This window comes from Pyrgilauda ruficollis, unplaced genomic scaffold (assembly GCF_017590135.1).
Source record: "Pyrgilauda ruficollis isolate IOZ18807 unplaced genomic scaffold, ASM1759013v1 scaffold24, whole genome shotgun sequence".
Classification (NCBI taxonomy): Eukaryota; Metazoa; Chordata; class Aves; order Passeriformes; family Passeridae; genus Pyrgilauda; species Pyrgilauda ruficollis.
The window spans coordinates 4,600,410-4,624,282 of record NW_024523648.1 but is presented as its reverse complement, the minus strand read 5'-3'; the positions used below and the strand labels follow the sequence as shown (position 1 = coordinate 4,624,282).

General features: G+C 41.0%; 1 protein-coding gene across 8 annotated transcripts in view; it reads left to right on the top strand.

Annotated features, from left to right (window-relative positions):
* The first annotated feature begins 913 nt into the window (after positions 1 to 913).
* PTPRK (protein tyrosine phosphatase receptor type K) overlaps positions 914 to 23,873 on the top strand; it is a 380,307-nt gene continuing 357,347 nt past the window's right edge. For all 8 annotated transcript variants that reach the window (XM_041469934.1, XM_041469932.1, XM_041469928.1 and 5 more), the window contains exon 1: positions 914 to 1,241. In XM_041469934.1, the coding sequence (XP_041325868.1) occupies positions 1,130 to 1,241 (112 nt within the window). In that variant the 5' untranslated portion in view covers positions 914 to 1,129. The remainder of the gene's footprint in view (positions 1,242 to 23,873) is intronic.

Here is a 23,873-nt window from a genome sequence, read left to right as displayed (position 1 = left end):
TTTTAGAAACAGAGAACAAGGCCTTTATTACAGGGCATACCTGAGGTCTGGATCAGGAGAGAGTATCCTTTGTCACAACCCACGGGCGTCAGAGTCGCACAGCTGCGCACAGACCTGTCTGAAAGGTCAAATAGCGATCACGCGTGGAAATGATAGGATAATGGCAATACTGTTTATTGCCATTCCAACTGAGAACAATGAGCCTTTACTGGCGTTAGGAGCCAGACAAGTGTTGCCAAAGAAAGCAAAACCACGAACCCTGACTCGAGGATACAGCCAGGCTGTTTGATGCGCGCTGATAATAATACCACGCTCGCCACTCGATCCATACCGCGTTTCCAAGAGCGGGATGAGCCAACAGATCCCACCCGAGGCGTGGGGACCGTCCCCCGAAACCAGCGCCCGAGACCCACCGCCCCCGGCCGCGCTCCCTGCCCCGACCTCCCTCCCCTCCGGCTCAGCCGGCGCCCTCTCCCTTCCGCCCCTCTCCTCCTTCTCCTCCAGAAGCAGCAGGTTTCCCTCAGGCGGGAGGTTGAGAGCGGGGGGCTCGCACAACCGCCTGTAGCTGCTCCTGTGCCGCGCTGAGCCGAGCCGAGCCGAGCGGAGCCGCGCTGAGCCAGGCTGCGCCGTGCCGGAGAGGGCGGAGAAGAGCCGAGCCGAACCGTGCCAGGGAAAGCCGTGCCGCGCCGCGCCAGGGGAAGCCGATCCGAGCGGAGCGGAGGCGATCCGGGCAGCGCCGATCCGAGCCGGTGCTGCCCCCGCGCCTGCAGCAGGAGGCGCTGCCGGGCGCCGCTGCGCCCGCGCCGGGCTGCGGGCCGGAGTCCCACATTCCCCGTGCCAAGTGCCGGGGAGCGGGGGTTGGACGTGAGCGCTCGGCTCCTCCCTCCCGCCCCACTCGCCCAGCAGCAAAGTAACTCCGGAGTACGAGGGGAATCGGTGCCACCGCCGCCGCGCTCGTCGCGCCGCAGACGGCTGCCCCAGCGGGCGGCCCCGGGGCCAGCGGGCGCCCCTCGGCGCGGGGGTCTCCTGGCGAGGCGCCGCGGCGAGAGGGGCGGTCGAGGTGCGCTCCGCCCGCCGCCGCGGGCCGGGGCAGCACCGGCCTCTTTCAGAAACTTCTCCGCAAGTCGGCATGGGCAGGGGGGCCGGCGCCGCTGCCTCGCTGCCGCTGCTGGCGGCGCTCGCCCTGCTGGCCGGCCGCTCGCCCGCCCTGCTCGGGGCGGCCCGGGCCCAGCTCTCGGCAGGTGAGTTCTTGCTCGGCGCCCAGGTACGGGCGGGCGCCGCGGCGGGGTCGCGCCGTGCCCGGGCTGCCTGCCGGGAAAGGGAGGGGAAGGAAGGGGAGAGACTTGGGAAGGGTCGCACTGTTCCGGGACGCGGCTCTTGCCCGAGGAGCGGCCGTGGGGTTGCCCCACACCCCCAAGCCCTCCGCTCGGCGGGGCGCGGTGGGAGACGCACGCGTGTGCGCAGGCTGCCGGCGCGGGGCTCGCAGGGGCGGGCAGAACGCGGGTTTCGGGCACCTTACAAACTCCCCTTCCTCACCTCCTCCTCCTTCCCTCCCACGGCCAGCCTCCCAGGTGCCAGCGGGGTTGGAGCTGTTGTCGCCCCTTCCCCCGCTCAAACTTTTCCCGGCGTTTCCCTGCCTGGCGCGGAGAGCGCAGCCCGGCCGCTCCCCTCGCCCCGAGGCGTGGGGCGGGGAGACAGGAGCTGCCGCCGGCCACCGGGATCCCCCCTCCCAGCATTAAAAAAAGAGTGGTGGGTGAGAAACGGGAGGGAAAGCTCCGATAGGGTCGGCGTCTGTTTTGTGTGAAAGCCGCGAATTTCTCGCCCCTTCCTCCCTGGCCGCTCAGCGCCGGGGGTTTTGCAGAATTAAAGCCCGCGGGGCCGGGCGGTGGGAGCTGCGGCCGGCGCGGTGGTGAGTTCTTGGTCCCGGCGGAGCCTCGGAGCAGAGAGCCTGGGGCTGGAGCCGCCGCTCCTGGAAGAGGGGGCAGCATCTCCCGTGCTGTGCCGGGGTGATGCTGGAGGCACTGGGGACTCGTGTGCCGGACCGTCACCCCCACCTGCTCCGCTGTAGTTTGTGAAGCACCCTTCGTTTGCTTGGGGGAAGCTTTATTATGAACGTGCTCTTATTGTTTGCGGCGTGAAGTATTACACTAAGGAACTAACTGACTGGCTGAAATAGACTTAAGGCTCTCGTTTTTCTTCCTTCCCTCCCCCCCTCGTTTGAATAGTACTTGCGATAGCATCGGGTGCATTGGTTGGACAGGCATTTGAGATCTTTATCATACGATACTGATTTGAAAACTGCTATTAATAAAAGTATCTACACTCTTGAGACTTTAAAGGACTGATGTGTAGTCGGGGGCTTTTCTTCTTTTCCTCCTGGTCCTCCTATAAATTAGTTTTTAATTGAGACATTTGAAATGTCATCGATTAAGAAATATGCTGAAGGAGTGCTGGTCTGAGCAGCTTACATCCATCCTTGTGTCTGACTTTGGTGTGTATAATTTAATGTCTGTGTATCAGAACTGTGAAATTACGTAAGCATCTATGAGCCCTTTACCAGGGGAAGGGAAACGTACCATCTACACAGCTGGTATGTTGTAGGAACAACTAAAATAAAACATTCCCATGCATAATATCTTTTCATTCAAAACCATAGTTAAGTTAGACCAGTGATTTTTGCTTTACTCCTAACTCATCAGACTTATGTTAACACCAGAGGTAACACATAAAGATTTTTTATAAGCTTGTTCACTGGTGTAAGGAGAGTAGGAAGTTCTGATAACTTATATGATCTGTTGTATTTTGTGCTGAAAATGTGGCATGCAGCCCATTTTGAATTGCAAGTACAAGCAGTCAGGTTGGTACTGTGGGGTATGTGTTAGGTAAGTGGAAAAGAATGTTCAATATCCTTCTGACCAGAGTAGGTGAAGCTTGTCAAGGAGTTGAACAATTGTATCTAGGAAACACAAGATTAATTTTTTTTTTTTTTTTTTTTTTTTTTTTGGTGTGTATAGCATGTCAGCAGCTAGAGACTTTAGTTTCTATTGCCAAGGATCAAGAATACTGATGTGTTGCACCAGTCAGGTTTGTTAATTGGAGACACTCAGACCTTTTTGAAGGTTTAGTTGCTAGTAGCTGGTTCTGTCATTGTGCTTGGTTCAAGGTATGGTTCTTGCTCTCTTATTAGATACATTTGATATCCACAAGTAGAGATATGCCCTACTGAATTTAATAACTGCCCCAAACTTTGTTTCATTACATATTCTAAGCCAGTCCCAGGAGAGTGTGTGTGTGTTTGTGATTCTGTTGATGAAACTTCTTTATTTTGGTGTTGGTGGATGCACACACAAAAGTTTGAGCTCACTTGTCCCAGTCAGAGCCTTTCTATAGCCTGAGAAGTTTCTCTGTTTGTTGCACACTGGAGCATCTGTTTTATACCTAGGCATCTCCATTGTTTAACATGAGTACTGTTTTGCAGTCGTCTTTCTTTGACTACCTTCCACCATCCTCACCCTAATATGTGAGGTGACGATGCACAGCACGGCTTGGAAAAGCCTGTGCTTTTCCAAGTGAAACTAAACCTAGCTGATTTTCAGCTCCCTTTTTATTAATATTCTTCTCCTCTGAATTGCAAGAATTGAAAACTGTTAATTTTCATTTGTCATTAATGAAGGTATTAAGTCAGTCTGAACCTTTCACAGATCTCTATCTCACTGTAATTTGGTTTTTATTTTCTTTTTATGATGCTCTGTACTACTCCTGAGCATGAGCGATAGCAAAATCCAGAGCTCTTCATTAAATTCTTCATAAAAACTTGGACATGTTTATTAAGGGTCTAATCAAATTACAGAGTATCAATTTTTTGTAAGTTGGCCTTCTTTGGGAACTGTGTGTGATAGTTTGCCGTCTGTTCTTCCTTCTAACATATTCCGTGAAAGCAAATGAGAAGGAGCTGCAGAAACTTAGGAAAAAGAATAAGATACATTTTTTAGTTTGTTGCTGTCTTAGAAATTGTGCTTGTATATCTTCTCCGCGCCCCTTCACACATAATCGAGACATTGTATCTTTTGTTTTTCTCCCCAGATTTCAAATGAAAAAAAAAACCCAAGCACACAAAACCCCAAGCAGCTTCTCTCTGCCCTCCTCCCCTGCCCCCTTCCCCCAGCCGCAGCCCTAATCCGCAGTGTAATGTTTTCTGGTCTCTGTAGATTGTTTCTTTACACCGCTGCTTTCCATGACCCTTCAACTTGGGTGCGTGCCTGTCAGAATCTAGGCCAAAATGTTTTGGCAGTGTGTTCTCTGTTGAAGTCTAGCTATTCCTTATATAGCACCTCCTTTCATCTGCAACTCCTACAGTTCGATAAAGAACAAGTTCAGCTTGTTTTCACAACTCAATCACTTTAAATTTATATTTTTTTTAAATTTTATTTTTAGCAATTTGCATATTTTCAATTTTGAAGGAAAAAAAGGAATATTTAAAAAAATTTGAAGAATGCTGCTAGCTTGTCAACTGCTGATAGAAATATGCATTGCACTGCCTCTGATGGTGTCTGTGCAAGTGTGTGAGGTTTTTAATTACTAAATAAAAGATATGAGGATAAAAACTCTAGATGCATATGCTTACCTGAAGTTATTTAACTGTGATATTTCAGACCATAGGGACAGTTAAGCACAAAAAACACTATGTTTTATGATTTCAGATCATTTATTAGAATAGTTAGACTTTTGTGTGCATAGTTAGTGTCACAAATTAACATGCAAGGGTAAATATTTCTAAGTTAATATTTTCCCCTTCCCCTGATAAAATAGTTATAGTCTGTCTTTGGGTGTGAATCTAACTCAGAAATTTGATATGATAAAGTAGAAGATATTATTTGTTTTATAGATTTTTTTTCTATTAAATATACTTACTGAGAAATATATGAAAATTTTAACCAGCATATCTATTTTTTGTAATTGTGTAGTATAAGAAACTGAGAGCTCTTTGAAAACGTTTAAAAATACTTTAAAGGAATTAAACTCAAATTAGCACTTTGCTGCCAGAACAGCAAAAGATGCTTCAGTCATATTTTACCTTGAATGTACTACAATTTGCATATATGTAAGATATACAGGAGACACTGGTGGAGGTAGGCATGCATGCATAAGAAACTTATCAGCTGCTTTTTTATTTCCCATCAAGCTGTTCAAATGTATCGACAAATTACACTGAAAATTAGTGAAATTAGAAGTGAAATTATTTTCCTGCTTTCATCACTTCCTTCTCAAATGTTTTCTTCTCTTTTATACATTAATCCCCTTCCATGGCACTGTGGGTTCAGAGATCACTTGCCTATCTGTATTTTCAGGTGCCATATTATAGTTATACAATAGATATAAATGTTCTAATTGGAACTGAACTGATTCATGTGAAATTGAAAGCACCCAGAACACAATGACCCTGGAAATCCGTATTAGGCCCTTTTGTCTGAGAATAACAGTACTGCTTGATTAGTGTGGTAGCAGTATACACAGTGCACCTTAAACCAAGGAAGGTGTCTTGCTCTTATTTGGGATCTGCTTAGAATAATAAATAAAAATTAAAAACCCCAAGGGCAGGGGTGAGGTAAGAAATCTGCACATGATGAGGTGAGAGGGCCACCTGTCCAGTATCCAGTCTCTGATGGTGGGCACTTGGGGAGACAGATTTTTGGCAAGGTGAGTCAGTTCCTCTGAGTACTGTCTGTCACTCACAGTGACAGAGTGCTGGTATTTTATACCGTGAGTGCACTATGTAACCATGATTGTGCCGCCTAATGACATTTTCAGCCTGTATTGCTTTTATTTATCTTGCTTTGTGGTAAGGAATCTATAAGTTGTGTGGGAAAAGCTACAGTCCTTTGTTTTTTGAAATAGCTTGTTGTATTTCATATATCCTAGCTCTTGTATGAAAAGATGAATAATAATTTCTCCCATTTTACCCTCTTCATGCCACACAGGGTTTTTCCACTCTATCTCAACTATTCCTTTTCTAGTCAGAAAAGTCCAGCTGTAGCCACCTTCTATGAAGCTATCATTCCATATCTTCTTTTTACCCTTTATCAGCCTTCTCTTTTTGTTCCAGGTCTACATTGCTCAGAGCATCCATGAGACAGCTGCCTGATGGATTTATATAGTGTTTAATAATGATTTCTGTTCCCTATCCGTAGTGTGATCATTCCTGTCATTTGCTTGGCTTTTTTGACCATTTGTCTCACTCCTGGTTGTGAGCTGACACTTTTATGGAACTATTTCATTACTGAAGAGGTGAGATATTGCATTAAATGCAATAGTCTGTGGAGTGGCTGTGCCAGTGGACAGCAGGACTCTTGGGAAGGAGAGAGTGTTTAACCAGCCCTTTTGGAGGAAGGAGAGGTTTTGAGCCAGGCTCTTGAAGGACCAGTGACCTCATGCTGGATGTTTGGGAGAGTTTAATGCTTACCACTGTGGTTTGCCTCTTTCTCTTTCTTGATATGCTCTTATTAATACAGTGAGTTTAAAGGAGTTTATCCTCTTACATGTAAAGATTGGCAGTATCTGGATTAACATGCAAAGAAATCTGCAGTACTGCTGTAGTGTTGCTTCTTGCCTCCGAGTCTTTATGATCTGTATCCAGTCATCCAGTCCTCCAGGTCATCTCATCTCTCAGGAGCTGGAATGTGACTGAGTGTCTGCAACTGTTTTGGTGAAGTCTCTACTCTTCCTTTTGCAACACAGATCATGTTAAATGTGTAATAGGAAGCTTCCAAAAAAACTACTTCAGTTCTCTTAGCTGAGTCAATTAAGACATACCTGGTGTTTTCAGGTGCTGATGGAATCCCATCTGCCATAGCTTATCATTGTCATGAAAAATGCCTTTGTAGTGCTGCTCCCAGAAGTGTGCACTCTGATTTGGAGCTTAATTTGCAATCTGCCTATGCTATTAAGCTAATTTAAATTACTGCTGCCGCAGAGGAGGGCATTTCTGTCACTTGAGTGGCTCTCCGGTCTTTGGCTGTGCTAGGTCTGGCCACCAAGTGGCCTGTGGGTGAGATGGTCTAGCTTTCTGTGAATCTCCTTGAAGGGAAAATGGGGCTTGGGATTAGTTTCCTGTTAGTTCACTGGCAGATGTACAGCCACCTAAACCTGACATAAGGGAGGATGAGGGCTGATGGTGTGAAGGCTGGGTTTGACAATTGCAATCACAGTGCAGCTCATGTGAGGTGAACCTGGCACTGGTTTGAGTCACACTGGATCTACGCTCTGCTCACCATGCCAGCACTTCATCCACCCAAGGAAGTACAAACAACAGGCAGGAGGACATGGATTGAGGGGAAAAAGAGGCCTGGTGCTCGCTCTAGAGCTGGAAGGGTTCAGCTGAGTGAAGGTGTTTGAAGGTGTGCTCTGGCTGACTGCGCACCAACTGATGGCAGCATCATGCTAGTGTTCCTGACGTGCAGCTTTGAGTAAACTGGGTTTAAATGTGTTCTTTTGTTATAAAATATAGCTAAAGTGTTTATTATATAATTGTGTAAACAAGGAGTGGCCTATTCATAGCACTTAGTACAGAGCAATTGTGATGTCAAGTAATAGAGGACTTGGTGGAGGTGACACCTAGATAACAGCTAAAATTAGAGGATGTTGTGACACCCAGTTTGGGGCACAGCAGGAACTGGTTTAAAGCTAGTTTCTGTGATTTCACATCTTTCCATGCATGGTCTGTCCTTGACCATCCTCTGGGGTTTTTAAATAGGCTCATGAGATGTGAATGTGGGTTGAAGGAGAAAAATGGCCATGGTTTCTAAAGGCCAGAGTGAGCCAGCTGGGCAGTGGTAAATGGCGTTGGTGACAATTTCGTATCATTGGGTTGAGCATAAACTCCTTCTACACATAATTTTGTAGGTCAGAAAGGTCATTACCTTGTGCTGTTTCCTGGTAAGCCTTGACTACAGGTGGCTTTAAACCTGTAGTTTGAAACTATGCAAACTACCCAGCTGAAGTCACCTATAGTGCATACCAACTTTGTAGTTTTGAGTCACTTAGTCTGCTCTAACTAGGAAGCTATATAATTGAAAGTTGTGTTTGCATTTTAAGTAAGAGATTTGAGGGATTTAATTTCTGTAGGATTGGTGCTGTGAAAAAATTCAATTCTTTGCCTGGTACTAAGGTAATATAATGTTATTTTTGTTAGCTAGTGTATGAAAGATTAGACCTTTCAGTTTGTCAGAAAGTAATTTACTTCTGTTGTCACTTACTAAAAACATGTGATTATGTTTATTAATTGAGTAGCAAAAGAGGCCATTTCTCAACTACCATGTCATGAAATTAATTCTACTGACTTATGAGACACTGTTGAATACTTTAAACCCAAGTTCTGTTGCAATTAAGTTATGGTATGTTCATTCTAATTATTACACACTGGTTACTCAATTTATTTTGAGGTGGAGTTGTATACTTTCTTTTGTGTGTAAACACTTGCTCTGTAACAGTAAAAATGACTGATGAATATTAACCAGAAGAGAAAAATACTATGAAGAATAATTGTGGCTGTAGTTCAAATGAGTTCAAAACTGCTCAGAGTTAATTTTTTGACTGGATTACTCACTTATTGAACTATTTTTTGTATTACTATTTCCAAATACAAGTTGTGTTTCTTTGTGAGTCCTGTAGTGTGGTTTATGATATTCGCTGGTTTTAAATGATTTATGATTTGAAGTAAAAAAGTCTGTTGAAGCACTAAAAGTAGTTTTAGACTACTTTTGTCTTATTCACTACAGTGAAAAATTAAAATTACATGACCTGGAAGAGAGTTGACCTGTTGCTATTAATTAGAAAAATGCTTTGATTTTATATTTTGACACTCCATTATATCTGTATCATATCTCTGTGGTGCTAGGCTGGAGTAAGATCCAAGTGTTATCCATTGTCTTGGTTCTCCCAGTGTCACCTTATTTGCCTGTTCTTTGTAAATGTGAAAGCACTTATCAGCCATGAGAGTGCTGAAGAAATGTGACTGAGTTCTTGACTAAGTTATCAGTGCTGACTGCCATCACTCTATTTAAAATACTTTATAGGGATGATTTCTTGTAAAAATACCAAAGGCAGTCTTATATTTTGTTCAACTTCTGATTCCTTAGAAGAAAAGCGCCTTTGCAGTTGCAGAATATACTTTTTTTCAGGTATCTCTCCAATTAGTATCCTCAAATCTGAGTATAATGCAGTTTAAGTAGACAGTACATACCAAAGCATTGTTGTGTTAACTTCAGTGGTATTTGTAATGTTTTCCAGAGAAGATAATGGTGTTGATTTAAAGATAATGTTAAATAAACAAAAAACCCCTGTCCAGTCTCGAAATTACCAAACGGTCAGTACCATAATCCCTTCCCCAATACCTGAAGAAAGAAGTGGATTGTCATTTTGCCCACTGTTCTCGCACTCCTTGTCCCACGATGGCTCATCCTCCTCCCCCCGGCTCCAGGTGGGTGAGTCTTTAAGTGACCTTAAACAGCCCCCTCCAGCTCCTTTTAAAAATCTCCTTGGCTCTCCTTGGTTTTTGTTGGAAGAGTTTAGTGTTAGAGTTTCGTGCCATAAGTGAAGGAAGGTAGTTAAGATTCCTTACTCAGAATGGTTAAGTATAAACAATATAAAGAAATACTTGAGTAGAAAGAAATACTTGAGTATAAATGTCACTTTTCGTGAAGTTTTTGTGTGCTTCTTTGGTTAGCTGTATCTCTCTTTGTTGATGTGACAACGTTGTTTGGTGCATTCCATGTTCACTTTTCAGGCTAGTAAATTTCCAGTTAAAAAAGGCCTTCCTCTTTCACACAGCAGAAGTGTAATAAGATGGTCTTTTCCTTAGTCAATTCAGAAAAGCCAAACAAGTATTCTTTTTGCAGCTAGTTTTTACCAGCAATCAGTCCTGACTCAATTTGTGAATATACTAGAAATTGCAAACTCATTCCACAGGCTTGCCAGCTCTTCAACATATGAATACTTTGTGTGTGTGGTCTTGTTTAGTGCAAAAGGTCTATTTATATTAAGTTTTTTGCATTTGTAAATCTCTGCGGGGTTGGCTTTCCTTTCTTCCTACCTTTCCTTTCAGACAGCATGACAAACTATTCACAACCCCCACCACAAACAAAATCCTTCATGTTCTTGCTCTACTTACTTATAAGAATGTAAGCAGGTATGTAAGGGTGGAAAGACATTTTCCAGGTGAGAGCAAAACCCTTGGCATGTAATGATTTGGATTTCTGAATCAGTTGAAACGAAGCTTGGTAATGAAAGGGATTATAATTTTCCTGGTAGACACAGGCTAAATAGATGGGTGTAATGTCATAGCATGTAAAGATTTAAAGGTGGGGGTTTTTTCTGACTGAGGTGGCTGAAACCTGGAAGTGAGAAGTTGTTAATAAAATTGGGTTTTTTTAAACTTTTAATATTTTTAAACCACTTCTGTTAGTAGTTACTTTCTGTGTATGCTGTTATTAGCCAATGTGGTTGACTTTTTCCTTTGATAAAGTTAGTTTAATGGTTTAATGCTTTGATTCTTCTTACATAAGTGGGAAAGTGTTGCATTCCTAGGTGGTGTGTTATTCACAGTAGTTTTTTCCTTCCCTCCTTTTTTTTTTTCCCCTTCTTTCTCCTTTCATTTGAAATACCTGCATGCTGACTTGTTTAAGAACTGTAGGGTAGGTTAACAGCTCCTTCTGAGTCATGTTGAAGGTATGAAGTGCTTCCAGGTCTGCAGTTCTTTCCAGGGATGAGAGAGTTCCTGGCTAGTTTGTGTATCCCGTTGTCTGCACAGCAGCAGTTAACTACCAGACTCAGTTTATAGGTTGTTTTAAAGGCATTGAAATGGATATACTAAACAGCATTTTTTTGGGGGTGGTGGTTGTTCCCTCTGGCTTACTTACCTGTATTTTTTTGGGTTATACTCCAAATGCTCAATCCTTTTGGTGATTTATTGGTGTTTCTGTCAAATGTTGATCAAGGAGCTGAGTTAAATCACCAGCATTTTGGAAGGGCAAGATTATGCTCTCGTTTAGAGAGACTGCACAGATGTTCTTTATGAGCATTCAGAAGAGGGGAGTCGGTACATTACTTTCAGATTGACAGAAACCATGTATTTTAAAATCCTTGGTCTGAGCTTTATGGGCTATGTGACGAGGCTGTGAACCTGAAAGAGTAGCATTTGTGATTAATAATGACATTTGCAGACCCTAGGAATACTGAAATAATCTGTTGGATTGCTTTGCTTGCATAGTGATAGTATCCAGATGCTAAGCATAAACATCTCTCTCTGTTTGCTTAAGCATGGAAATGGGAATGAAAACAAGCACTAGATAATTTGAGTTTCTGGGAAATAATTTTGACCATCCATCTCTTTAAACAGCTATTAAGTAAAAAGCAGCCTTAAATAATTAATGGACCAGTCTTATTCTGTGATGAAGAAGTTGAAAGAATTAGAAAATTGTTTTTTTTAGTATAAGTTCATATGTGATTAAAAAACGACAAAAAAACTCCCACTGCACTTGGATGTGAAGCATTTGCATTGTGAACCTAAAATTAAAAAAACCCCAGCATTAGCAAGTGGAAGCAAAAGCCAAAGAAAATGCTCAAATTTACTAAGTTTGTATATTAGGTAGTCCCCAGAGAACACACAAGTGAATGAAGTTGGTAAATGTTTATTTATTTCCCTAATAAAATAGCAATTTTATTCACTTTTGAAGTGCACAGCAGTGCTGATGTTGATTACCTAATAGACATTTTGTTAAGTTCTTACCAATTGCTGTTTCCTGGGCACTGCTTGTGTAGTGCTTGCAACAAAGCTGTAGTGGAAAGTAGTTTTGGAGAATTTCTTGCCTTGAATAATACTTTGAAAATGGGAAAACAACATAATCTTACTTTGATTTGTGAAATATAAGGGAGGCATAAGTGCACTACTCCTTTGTCCTTAAAGGAAAAGCAACTGTTCTTATATTTGTTGGAGGACAACATTAAGGATTGGGCTCACAATTTTGTAATAAATAAGTCCTTAAACCATAAAGATCCCAAGTCCTCTTACATGTTCTTCCACATCAGTTACTGTCTTGTGGTTGAGAACTGAGTCCAATGATGGTGGCAGCATTTCAGCTGCGTAACCAAAATAGATATGAAGAAGAAAGTGTAAAATTAAGAATGGACAAAAGGGATTTGTGAATCCATTGCAGAAATCTTAAAGTTGATGAGTTTCTTCAGTCCTCTGCTATGAATGAGGAGGATGCCTTTTTTTTTCTCGATAAGACACAAAATGTGTACTGAGTATGAAAGGACAGTAAGCCCATCCTTGTTGCTGATCTCGAGCTTTTGGTTCTTTAGGAATAACTCATTTTATCATTATCTTGTTATACTAACAGGTTTGTGGGCAGTAATACATAAAATTCTAAACAGCTCTGCTCATACTGTATGTTGAGTGTTTTGCCAGGTGAAAGAATTCAGCCTACCTGCCTGTGGGATGAATACCTTCTTAGTTAAGGCTGTGTTATGGCTAGGCAGGGGGTTTTGGCGACTTTCTTGAAAATTCTCCAGTTTCTTCCACATGTCTGCTTAGCTTTTGTTTTATTGGTGTGGGGTGTTTTAAACTCCAGATCAGGGCACCTTTATCTTCCTGTTTACTATATTAAAAAGGTCAAGAAGGAATCCAGGTAAAACTGGTTTCTTTTTATTTCCTAATCCTTTTTTGAGACATTCTGCATCCAAGATGACTGTGTATTGTTTATCATAGTATTCTTCCTGTCCTTCTTTTACATTCTCTCTCATCTGCTTGTTTACTGTATCTCAACTACAGTAATTAGGCATCTGAATAAATTTGCGTTTCTTTGGATAAGAATTAAGAAAGAGCAGGCAGTATGTGGTCTCAGTACTTAAGCAAAATGGGTCCTTCTATAAAAGATTGCTTTTGCTATGTTTAGGCCCAGAGAAGTTGCTATTTCCTTATACTTTTGCAGTTCAGAACACAATTTAGAACAAGAGTGGGACTGAACCTCAGGATTTCTGTAATCTGTCAGGGGAAAAAGTAGAGAAAGTGTAACAACATTAAGAACATGAGAGTTGCACATATTAAAAACTTCTGGCTAAATAAGTTGTAATTAAGAGGATTTGCCTTTAGCAGTATAAAAGATAAACTACCAATGATTGTATCTTCTATGTAAATGTTCAGTAATTGATGTATAGCTCATAAATGGACCCAGTGGCTGTTTGATGAATGTGTTTATGCATGGTAAAATGTATAAATACATCTAGGTCCCTGGAGTATTTTTGGTTTCTTTCATATATGATTGATCAGTTTACCTAAGAGACAGACTAGTTTGTTCTCAGACACAATTTACGGATTCTGGCATGATGAAATGTTATAATAGCAGGAGATAAAATGCATGGGCAAAGAAGATATTCTTAATGGGGGACTGTAATCAGTGTTTGAAAACTGGCTAATGGACTGCAGAAGACAGCAGTCTAACAGACAGACAACAATAACAACCGTGTACGAAAATGCAAATGCATGGTAAAATTAAACAAAGTCAAAGCTTGGATAAATGTTCTGAAGTGTATTTCAGTTTGCTTTCCAAAAACTTTGGACTGAAAGACTTGGATAGCTAGGAAGTAATCCTTTTTTAATTCAGGCTTTTAACTTGAATGTCTGTGAATAGAAACAGTAAAAAAACATGATTTCCAAAAGCAAAGTAAGGTTATGTTTGAATAAAGTTGTCTCCACACTTAACTGCACTGTATTTTGTTCTTGGAATCTTATGAGCTGCTCCAGCAAGAAGTTAGAAGGATCTTGCCAGTTTTATCTGTGACACTAGTACCTGTCAGGGCAATTCTGTTTTGCTGTGTCTTAGACAGACTGTGGCTGTATCTGCATTGACAAGCAATTTAGTGCAATAGATGCTGGTTGCTGAATCGAAGCCTTAGAGATAGTGAGACACTTGGAACCACTGCATGTGGTGTAGCCAGGCAGGGTTAGCTCAGATTTTGTGGTCTTCTCCTGTAGGCTCATTTTTTCTGGTGTCTTGGGTTCCTAAGGATCTCATGGTACACAGTCTGCTAACTTTGAATCAAGCTTCCCTGAGATTTGTTGGAGCATTTCAGATGTGGAGCTTCTGGTGTGCTTGTTTCTGTCTGTGGTGGTGAAGTTCACACGTACAAGAACTGTGCTGAGAAAAAAATTAATGGTAAATGAGGCAATCAAGGCATTTATTTTCCATCTCTTTTGAATCAAATTTCCAATACAGATACAGCTTATTAAAAAAAAAAAAAAAAAAAAAAGGAAAAAAAACCAAGAAGGAGACTAGACAGGCCCTCTGCTAGAGAGTGTATAAAAATCAGTGGGACAAAAAATTGAAGAGCATGCTCTGAAAAAGAAATTGTGTCGACCTTTTCATAAACATGCCTTTCTGTTGTGGTTTTAAATTGTGGTATTTTGGCTAGTAGGTTTCTCAAATGGTGAACAAATAAGAGATGAAGATGATGATGATGTGTTAATTTAGTGATGAGTGTTTTCAAGACTGAGAAGCTAACCTGGCAGGGAAAACTGAAAGCATGTTTAGATAGTGAAATTAAATACTGTATTCAAACAATGCTTTATATTTGCTAGGAAGAGCAAAGATTGGTCTCAAAATGTTTGAGGCAGATATCATGCAGGCTAAAGATCTCTGGTTCTGTTTTCCTCTCTGAGATTTTGTTGCCCATTATGATGCTAATATTTGAGAGACTTGAAATACTTTTGCCTCATGATGTTCCTGTGATTTCTGTTGTCCTGCAACCCTTGTTTAGGACAGAGACGTGACTGTCAATTGGACAATGTACAATAAGGCACTCTGCTTTAATTTCTTATGCTCTACCTTATATTCCAGTGTGTTACCTAGATGTGGGGTTATCCCATCCTGCAACAGGTAAGTGAAATTTTATATGAAGCAAGTCTAGACAAAATTATACCCCACTGAGAGAACTAGTCCTTAATAAGGCAAGCATTGTCAGTGTGTTTGCAAGTAGCATTGAAGGTAATGACAACAATAACATCTCAACCTGGCAATACCATCACAATGATTTTGAGGGATATGGTTAGTGAAAGGGACCAAAGGGGTAGTTTTTCCTGTGAAAAATCTCTGAAAAGAGGTAGGAGAGGGGAGAGAGAGAGAAGACTTGTTGATAAAAATGAAGCAGAATATATTAAACTTGAAAATGGAATATAAATCATAGGAAATTAGAGTTAAAATAAGAGTTGGCCACAAGGGGGGAAGCTGCGTGCTAAGGGTAGCTGAGATGTCTGCCCCTATAGAGTTTAATATCTCACTATGTGTGAAGAGTGCAACCTGGAAATGAGATTAAAACAGGAATTGACCAGAACCAGGAGATGAACCATTGCACCTTCCTGGAGGTGTCCACCCCCATGGAGATTAATACCACACAGACTAAGGAAAATGTGTTTTGCAAAGAAGATAAACATTCATTCTCCATATCAAGCAGATCATCTTATAGGACTTGGATAGGAAGTAGCCTCGACTTTCTATCAGAGACTTATGCTCTGTTGTCAAATAGATTCTTCCAAGGCCATTTGAACATTTTACTTTAGCAGACTTAGCAACAAAACTATTATTGAATGTTTTATTAGTGTTGCAAAGCATATTGTGGCAAGTTCACTCTTCTTATATTTAATCTTCCTTGCATGGTAACTAGTAAGCAGATCAGATTTCTGATTAAGCAATGGGGGATTTATGTCATAATTGACATACGAGGCAGTTTTTTTCCCTACCTCTGTTAGTGCAACATCTCCCAAAAGCATGGAGTTTGAGATGAGATTGCCCTTTAGAAGGAGATAAGTAATCTTTTCATAGTTTATCTGTTAGAAAACAGTGGAATTTTTTTTTTTTGTTTGTTTAACAGTTCAGTTAAATACAGTATTTAACACTTGACTTGCCCCCTTTTTTATTTTTGAGTTCCCCTAGTGACTGTTTTCACAGAAGTCAGGGCAGTGGAAGTACATGAAACTAGTCATCTCAAAACACAAATCCAGATGGGATATATTTGGTTGCACACTGGGTATATCTGATGATGAAGACTAATTTTCAAATCTTTGCCTGCATCTCCAGTTTTTAGCATCATATCTTTCAGGCGTATAGGTTTGTTTTGTCTAGAAGTCATGTGCTTGTCAGCTATCAAAGGTGTGTGTTTCACCAGGCACTCAAAAGAAAAGCATAATTGTAATTAATGTTAAAGTAACAATATCTACACTACCATTTATTCAATTTTCAATGTCAGTTTTTTAATGGAGGGTGACCAGTGCGCCTGCTTCTGTTGGGGGCTGTCTTTCGTTGAAATGGCACAATTTACAAAGTGAGTCATGGTGTCTCTTTCTTCTGCAGTGGTAATCAGGACACATGGGATATTTCTGCAAGCCAGAATAGTTTTGGATTGATGATTTAATTTTGAATAGACTTGTGAAGCCATCTGGACCAAGAACATCAGTGCATGGGCCTGTCTTGGCAGCAGGAATACCTGTGGGTACAGGCTGGATAGTGGCTGGGTGATGCCCTGCAAGAAAGGAATTTGTGGTTGATAGCTGGTGGGGTATACATGTAGGATTTTTTTGTGGTTTTTGTGTGGTGGTGGTTTTTTTTTTTTTTTGTTTTTTTTTTTTTTTTTTTTTTTTTGGTCATTGTTTGTTTTTGTTTGTTTGCTTCTGTGGGGCTTTTAGTAAATATTTTGGTTTTTTGAGCAAAGTGAATGGCATACTGGACTGCAGTGAGAGGATTGTAGCCAGCAAATTGTGGCAAGCTGCTGTGCCCCACTACTCAGTGCTGGTGAGGTAAAGCTGTAGTCTTTTGTTGGCAATTGTGCCTCTTGACTTCTCCCAGGTCCTGAAGGATGTGGAGAAGCTGAAGCCTCTTGGGAAGTTACTGAGGTTGGGGCCTGGATGGGGTGACCTAGATGGTGTGATCTCCAAGGGGCACCTGAAGGGAGCTGGGCTTGTTTAGTCTCAAGATGAAGAAGAGTAAGGGGATAATCTTAACAGGAGCTTGCAAGAACTTGAAGGGTGTTTATGAAGATGACAGAGACAATCTCTTTGATAGCAGCAAGTAATACAGCAAAGGGCAGTAGACACAAATTGCAGCTTGGGAGGCTCAGCTTGAACTCTATAAAACTTTGCTCGTGTGTAGGAGGCTGGTGGAGCAGAACAGACTGCCCAGGGCAACCCCTGTCCACTGGGGCTTTCAGTCCTCAGCTAGACAAAGCTGTGATGGATGTTATAGTCTTGGTGGTAATTCTACTTTGAAGGGGGTATTTGGCCTAGATGGCCTCCAGAGGTGTCTTGCAAGCAACACTTCTTTGATTCTAGTAGAAGTGTAGCCTGCAATTTCATGGGGTGTGGGAACAGGTTGATGCAGGTTGAAAGTGCTCCAGCCTGGCAAAATGGCTGGTTGGTCTCTGCTCCAGAGAGACATTTTCATAACCTTTGCTCCTTCTCTGAGCAGTCAGACTGTAGCCATGATATTATGAAAAATCTGTTGCTGGGATTTTTCCCCTCCTGAGAAGCTGAGGAGCCTCAGGAGAGAAATGTAAACAATTACTATCTGCTGCTGTGGAATGCAACAGGTGCATCCATGATTGGTCCATGTGGATTGTTTTCCATTGATGACCAATCACAGCCACCTGTGCCAAGGCTGTGAGCAGTCACAGGATTTTGTTATTCTATTCTGTTCTATTCTTGTTGTAGCCTTCTGATCTCTCTGTTCTTGTAGTATAGTTTTAATGTAGCATTTTAATATAATATTTAACATAATAAATCAGCCTTCTGAAATGGAGTCAAGCCTCGTGTCTCCACACACAGAGAGTCATCAACATCAGACTGGACTTTTTTTCCTTTTGTGAAATGATACACTCACAAATAACCCAGGAATGGGTTTGCAGAAACACATGGAATTCTTTGCTTTTTTTTACTTCCCCCCCACCTGTAACTCTGTGAGTTGGGCAAGATTTATGCTTCTGCATGCAAACTCATTTATAAACTTGATTCACCCTGCAAGTCTAGCATGAAGACAGCAAAGTTTTGGAGTTTGACTTCTTGCTACTGTTATTTGGAAAGTACATCTCTCCTAGTAAGAGGATGTCTGAAAGTTCTTCCATATGATTTCCATTGTTCCAAAAAAGAAGCATCTTACAGTTGTATTCAATGCCTGCTGAGGTAAAGCCCCTCAAGCCCCTTTGACCCTTGGCTTCGTGAAGAAGGTGGTGAAATGAAACACTCCCTTTCCAACATGGAGAACATCTTATGTGAATTTTTCTGCCTGTGACAGAAATGTTTCTAGATAAATTTCTCTCTGTTGTCAGACCTTTTCTCAAAGCATGTGTGATGGTGATGTGTCCATATGTGACAGTAAGGTCAAATCAAATCAATTAAAATTAAAAATTAATTTAAAACAGTTTAGTTAAATCATGTTAAAATTCTGTGTGGGTTGCTTTCATTCAGTATTAAAATGTCATATTAAAATTCAGTTTAGTATAATTCACCTTAGGAATGGATTACGGTAAATTGGATTAAAGTAGACTAATTCTGGGAAAAGAGGTTACACAAGTTTTTCAAAGTGAAATAAAATGAATTTAGAGATAATTTAGACTAATTTTCATTGTTCCAATGTGTCATCCTATGGTACATAAACACTCTTTTGTCAAGATTAAAATAAAGTAGGTACATGATTCAGCCCTTCCTTGCTCTGCTGAGGATAAACATCAAATCTGTATTTTAATGTTGAGCCCCCATTTTATCCTTCTCTTTTGGGAAGTCTCTGAAGGCCCTGTTAAACCTTTCTCCTCAGTATATCAGGGAGGTACATTTTTCAGGTCCTCCAATGAATTTACTTGAGAAGAATCATGTACTCAGATGATTGTGCTTATTCAAGTTGAGCTGTGTAGACTGCATAGCTTTTTTGTACAAGGCTATTTCTAAAGTTATCAAAAAGGAGGTGTGTATGAAGGGGCGTCCCCAACAAACAGCAGTCACTTCACTAAAGGAATGGCATTAAGGTCTGTCAGCAAGACTGATTTATCATTTGTGTAGTGCTTTCTTTGAGAAGCCTTGGCTTTAGCCTCAGAGATACTTCAGATAGCTAAGGTCCCCAAGGCATCCAGTGATCTCTTTTGGGGTGATTTAAGGAATGGTTATCCATGACTGTCTGCTCCAATAATCCGGGTGAGAGCTTGAAACCAACATGCAGATCGTGGAGAGGGAAGTGTGTTTAGTCCCTTGTGACCACAGTGGATGGCTGTACTTCTGCCAAGGGGGCTGTGCTTCTGCTTAGCAAAGGGGGACTTAACTCCTTCAGCTGCTTTAACCAATCCTGCGGGAGTTCGGGCAGCAAGCACGCCGTGTCGGCAGATTCTGAAAGGGATTAGTTTAAGTCTACTTGAAGCTGTGTGCTCTGAAGTTGTTACAGGCAACCCTCCTGATGGTTAAAAAACAAGAAACAAGCTTCTGCTTACCAAGGAAAACATGCCCTCTCTCCCAAACCCTCAAACTCAAACAACCCACAGAATAACACCTTTGTGCATGGTGTGTTTGATGTGATGTATATTGGTATTTTTGAAACATGCTTAATTCATATTGCCAAAACTTTTTGAGCTAATATATTCAGACTATTTGGTATTTGGAAAAAGTAGTTACCTGTTTATATTTGTTTTAACATATGATAAATTGAGTGATGATTTTCGTGAATTCAGAATTTTAAACTGAAGCAATCTTTCATTCCAGAAGTATAGATGCTTTTGTTTTGTAGAAGATCAGTGCAAAATGTTGTAGTAATTTTCTGTAGGTTCAGTGTAAAACATTAATATCCAAGTAAGTCGTTTAGGTTGGCTATTGTGTTTCTTAGTGCCTAACTACAAAATTAAAAGAGCGGATTGAGCTCTCTTTCAGAATTCTTCAGCAATTTTTCAGCAATTTTCTGTGGACAAGGTGCCTTCTGTGCTGGGATTCATGCTACATGTATAGATCATCCAGTGTCAATTAGTTAATATTGCTTTACTACATTTGAAGGAACAGTCCCTCACTTAAAGTGCTTTCAGTTCAGGCTTACATTACACTAACCTTTGAGACAGCTGTGATAGTGGGATTTTACTTCCACTTCTATATCTCATGTGTACTTTATTGTGTACTGTCCTGCTTTGTCGCTTTCTGTTCCTCTTTTGCATGCTGTATTTTCATTCTAATGAGGAGTTTGATGCATGCTCTGGAAAACTGTAGAAGACTAGCAACCTGTTGTCATGAAAATATATGCTGAGGGCAAATATGCAGATAATCACAAAATGTTTGCTTTAAATTTCTTCTTTGAGAAAGATCAGGAGCTTAAGTTGCTTTTAGGTGGGGGGGAAACCCTCTCTCCCATTGGTTGCTAGTAACATTTCCCATTGGAATGATAGTACTGTTGACCCAGATATGTTTAATTTTTTTCTTTTTTTTTGTACAATACATTATTGATGATCACTCCTTGCCATGCAAAAAGTCAGGAATAATGATGATTCAGGTGCTTTTTAAAACAGGAGACGCCACAATATTAATGAAAATGAGGACAGTAAGAGAAGCCAACAAACAATTGAAGCACCAAAACAATGAGATTGTGTTTAGTAGAATGGCTGTTTTCATTTTTCTTATTATTATTCTGTATTTTTCCCCACTCTCTGTGATTTAAAAGAAGTAGGAAGAAAATGTTAAAACACTACTTATTGGCCTAGACCTTTGAGTCCCATTCTTAAATACTGGCAGTGTTACATCTTATTGAACATCCTTGAAACTTTCAGTTTCCTGGAATTTCTGAGAAAATGATTCAACTCTAAAGGGTTTTTCTTGATTATTCTTTTTAAACTGAGTGTGCTTAGGAAAGTTGAGCAACCCCATTCAGTGACTTCTTCAGGACTACACAAACCAATTAGCATGAACTTTGTGGTTTCCAGTTAAAACTCCTCATTCACAAGAAAAATTATCCCATTTTTGGCTTGCTATTTTGAATAAAAGAAAAACTTCAAGATTTCAAAACTGAATTTGTAAAATAATTCCAAATATAATGTGTAAGCTTCCAAATTGCTAGCTGAAGACTGGTTTGTTTAGAATGATGTCAAAACAAATTAAATTTAAATTCGATTTGGTTTCATGTATTGGACGTTGTTCTTTGTAGGATCTTGAGCTTTCCTAGGATTCTGTAGTAGTAGTGTGTGCTGCTTGAATGAGTTAACACTGCTGGCAGTTCAAGTAGAAAGAAAAACCTGAGGAGAAATTATGTTCAAGTGGGTAGCCACTTGCAATATGATACCAGTCTTGAAATTCCTAGAGCCAGATTAGTATGATCTGCTTTATTCCTACAAATACGGACCTTGGGGCTTTCTTCATTGTCAAGTGAGTATTTTGAACTCACAGTTCACTGTGAAGCCATGTGTGTTATGGATATTACATACTTCTTAGCTTGAACAAGGAGGGAAAGAAATGAGAAGTCAGAATGTTTTTGTTTTTCAGGCTAGCTTCTAATGTAGATAGAGAGGCAATTTGATAGAGTATTTGGCATTGTTAGAAGAAAAAATAATAAAAAAATCTGCTTACATTCAGGAAGGTTGGTATTTTATTTCCCCTTCTGTGTTTCTAGGAACATCTTAATTAAACAAGAAATCTTTCAAGCATTGCCGAAGCAATGCTGCAAAATTGTTATACCTGTTTTCTCTGAAACTATAACTGCCTGTAGCAAATCTGTGAATTAAAAATTATTCACTCTCCACTTTTTACATGAGACAAGGAACATTTTAAAAGTTGTCAATAAGGTGCACATAAGCATCCCTATGCAATTTTTACTTCTCTGCATATTAGTTTATTATTATTACTCCTACTCTGTTTTGTCTTCTAATTATTGAGCACTCATTCAAGTTGCTTTCACTAATGCAAACAGAAGGGAAACCAGGAGAGAAACCATGAGTCAACTGAAATGATTACTTTTCATGCTGGCAAGTCAAAATTGATTTATTCAGATGCTATGTTTCTGTATTTTTCTAGGATTATCATCTGCAAGTTTGATTCCATCCTGGGGCTATAGATTTGTCTGGCCTAATGTATAATTTGGACCTGATTTTACAGTGTATTTTTGGGATTTGTTGTAGTACCAGACTGCCCTGGCACCAGGGATTTGTGCTTTTGCCTGTCTTCTTTAGTATTTCTGTGACCTTTCTGCTCAGCCACCTCTGTGACCTTTCTGTTCAGCCACCTCTGAGTGTCTTTCCTGTGAAGACACTGGAAAGAATGTAGGAAGAGACTGGCTGAAGCTTGACTTGTGAGCTGTGGAAGGTGGTATTACTCATGGTAGCTTTAGGCTGTCATGAGGCTTTGGGCAGAACTTTACATACAGGTTTAGTGCTCTGGAATGTACATGGTAATGGTAATTGTGTCTTCAATCCTACTTCATTTCTACAATGGAATGTGGAAGTAAGAGATTTTTAAACTTCTCCTCAAGCTTGAGTAGATTTTGACTGTTGTCTAAGTAACTCAAACATGTGAATGCATCTGGTTTAACATGACAAGCAGTTTTGCTTTTTCTGGCTTTCCTTCAGATAAGGTTAGGACTAGGTTCCTTGGCAGATGACCTGAACTGGCTCTTCTCTTGGTGTCACTCTCTTCCTCTTTCCTTGGCATGAACCTTACTGTTCCTGGTTTGCCAGTCCAGCCTGATAATCCAGCAGGAACCCATTGCTTGAGGTGCCACTTAGGTGGAAGGGAGGGCCAGGAGCGATGCTGTTGCCCTCTGATGCTGTTGCCAGAGGGCGGCAGCAGGGCCAGTGGCGTTCCTGGCAGTGCAGGGCTGATTCCCTACCTGAGAGAGCTCCAGATCCTTGGCTTTGTGGCTCAGGTGAGCAGGAGTATGACACAAAGGGTGGAGGGCGTAGTTGGTGTGCCACTAGGTAAGGGTGATGAATATTAAATCATGCCCCTAGGTTTTCCCTTCATCTGTTATCCGGTTTACTGGCAGCCCTTTCAATTTTTTCCCCATCAGACACGTCTGGGTAGCTTTGTAGGGCTTCAGAGTTAAGGCTGTGTGTTTTGCTTTAGCTTGGGTTGACTGCTTGCTGTTGGTTAGAAAGGATAAGTGCCCACTCCGTTTTCCTGGGCTCCCTGCAGTTACAGCTGCAGCTAAAAGGTTGGAAATTCTCCAGAATTCTCTATCCACTTCTGGGGGAAGGATGCAATTTATTTCATTCTGAAACACTGTGCAATGCTTGTTGCCAGAAGTCCTAGAAGCAAACCAATAAATTGTTCTCTGTCATATTCAGCCATATGCTGGTTTAACCAACTCAAATGCCAGTATTCTCTGTAAGCCTCTATGTAAACCCCCTCCTGTGTTATGTCTGCTGTGTTCTCATTGACACTTTGTTAATATCTGTTTTCAACTGCTCTAAAAGGTTACAGTGTTACTTTAAAGGGTTTTGTGTGCTTGTGGTTGTGACAGTATTTTTCTTCTGCGATTTCAAGTGGTAAAAGGTCAGAATTGGTAATCAAATCTACATTCCTCACTGAAGTCATCTTAAAATGTAAGCTTCCTCTTTTCACCAATTATTTTGTGTCAGTCTGTTTGTAACTTTCCTTGGATAGCATGTGGAAACCTTTTATAAGCATGAGCATGCTAGAATTAGTGTGCCAGCATGCTGGAAACATTTTTCCTATTGGATATTTTTTTCCGAAGTAGTCCTTCTTTAGGGTTAGGCAAATAGGGAAGCAGACTGTTAATGATGTTACTAATTTTGTGCTGAAATACTTGAAAAGGACAGGCTAATGAAAGAGTTGAAGTGAAACTATTATATATATATATAAA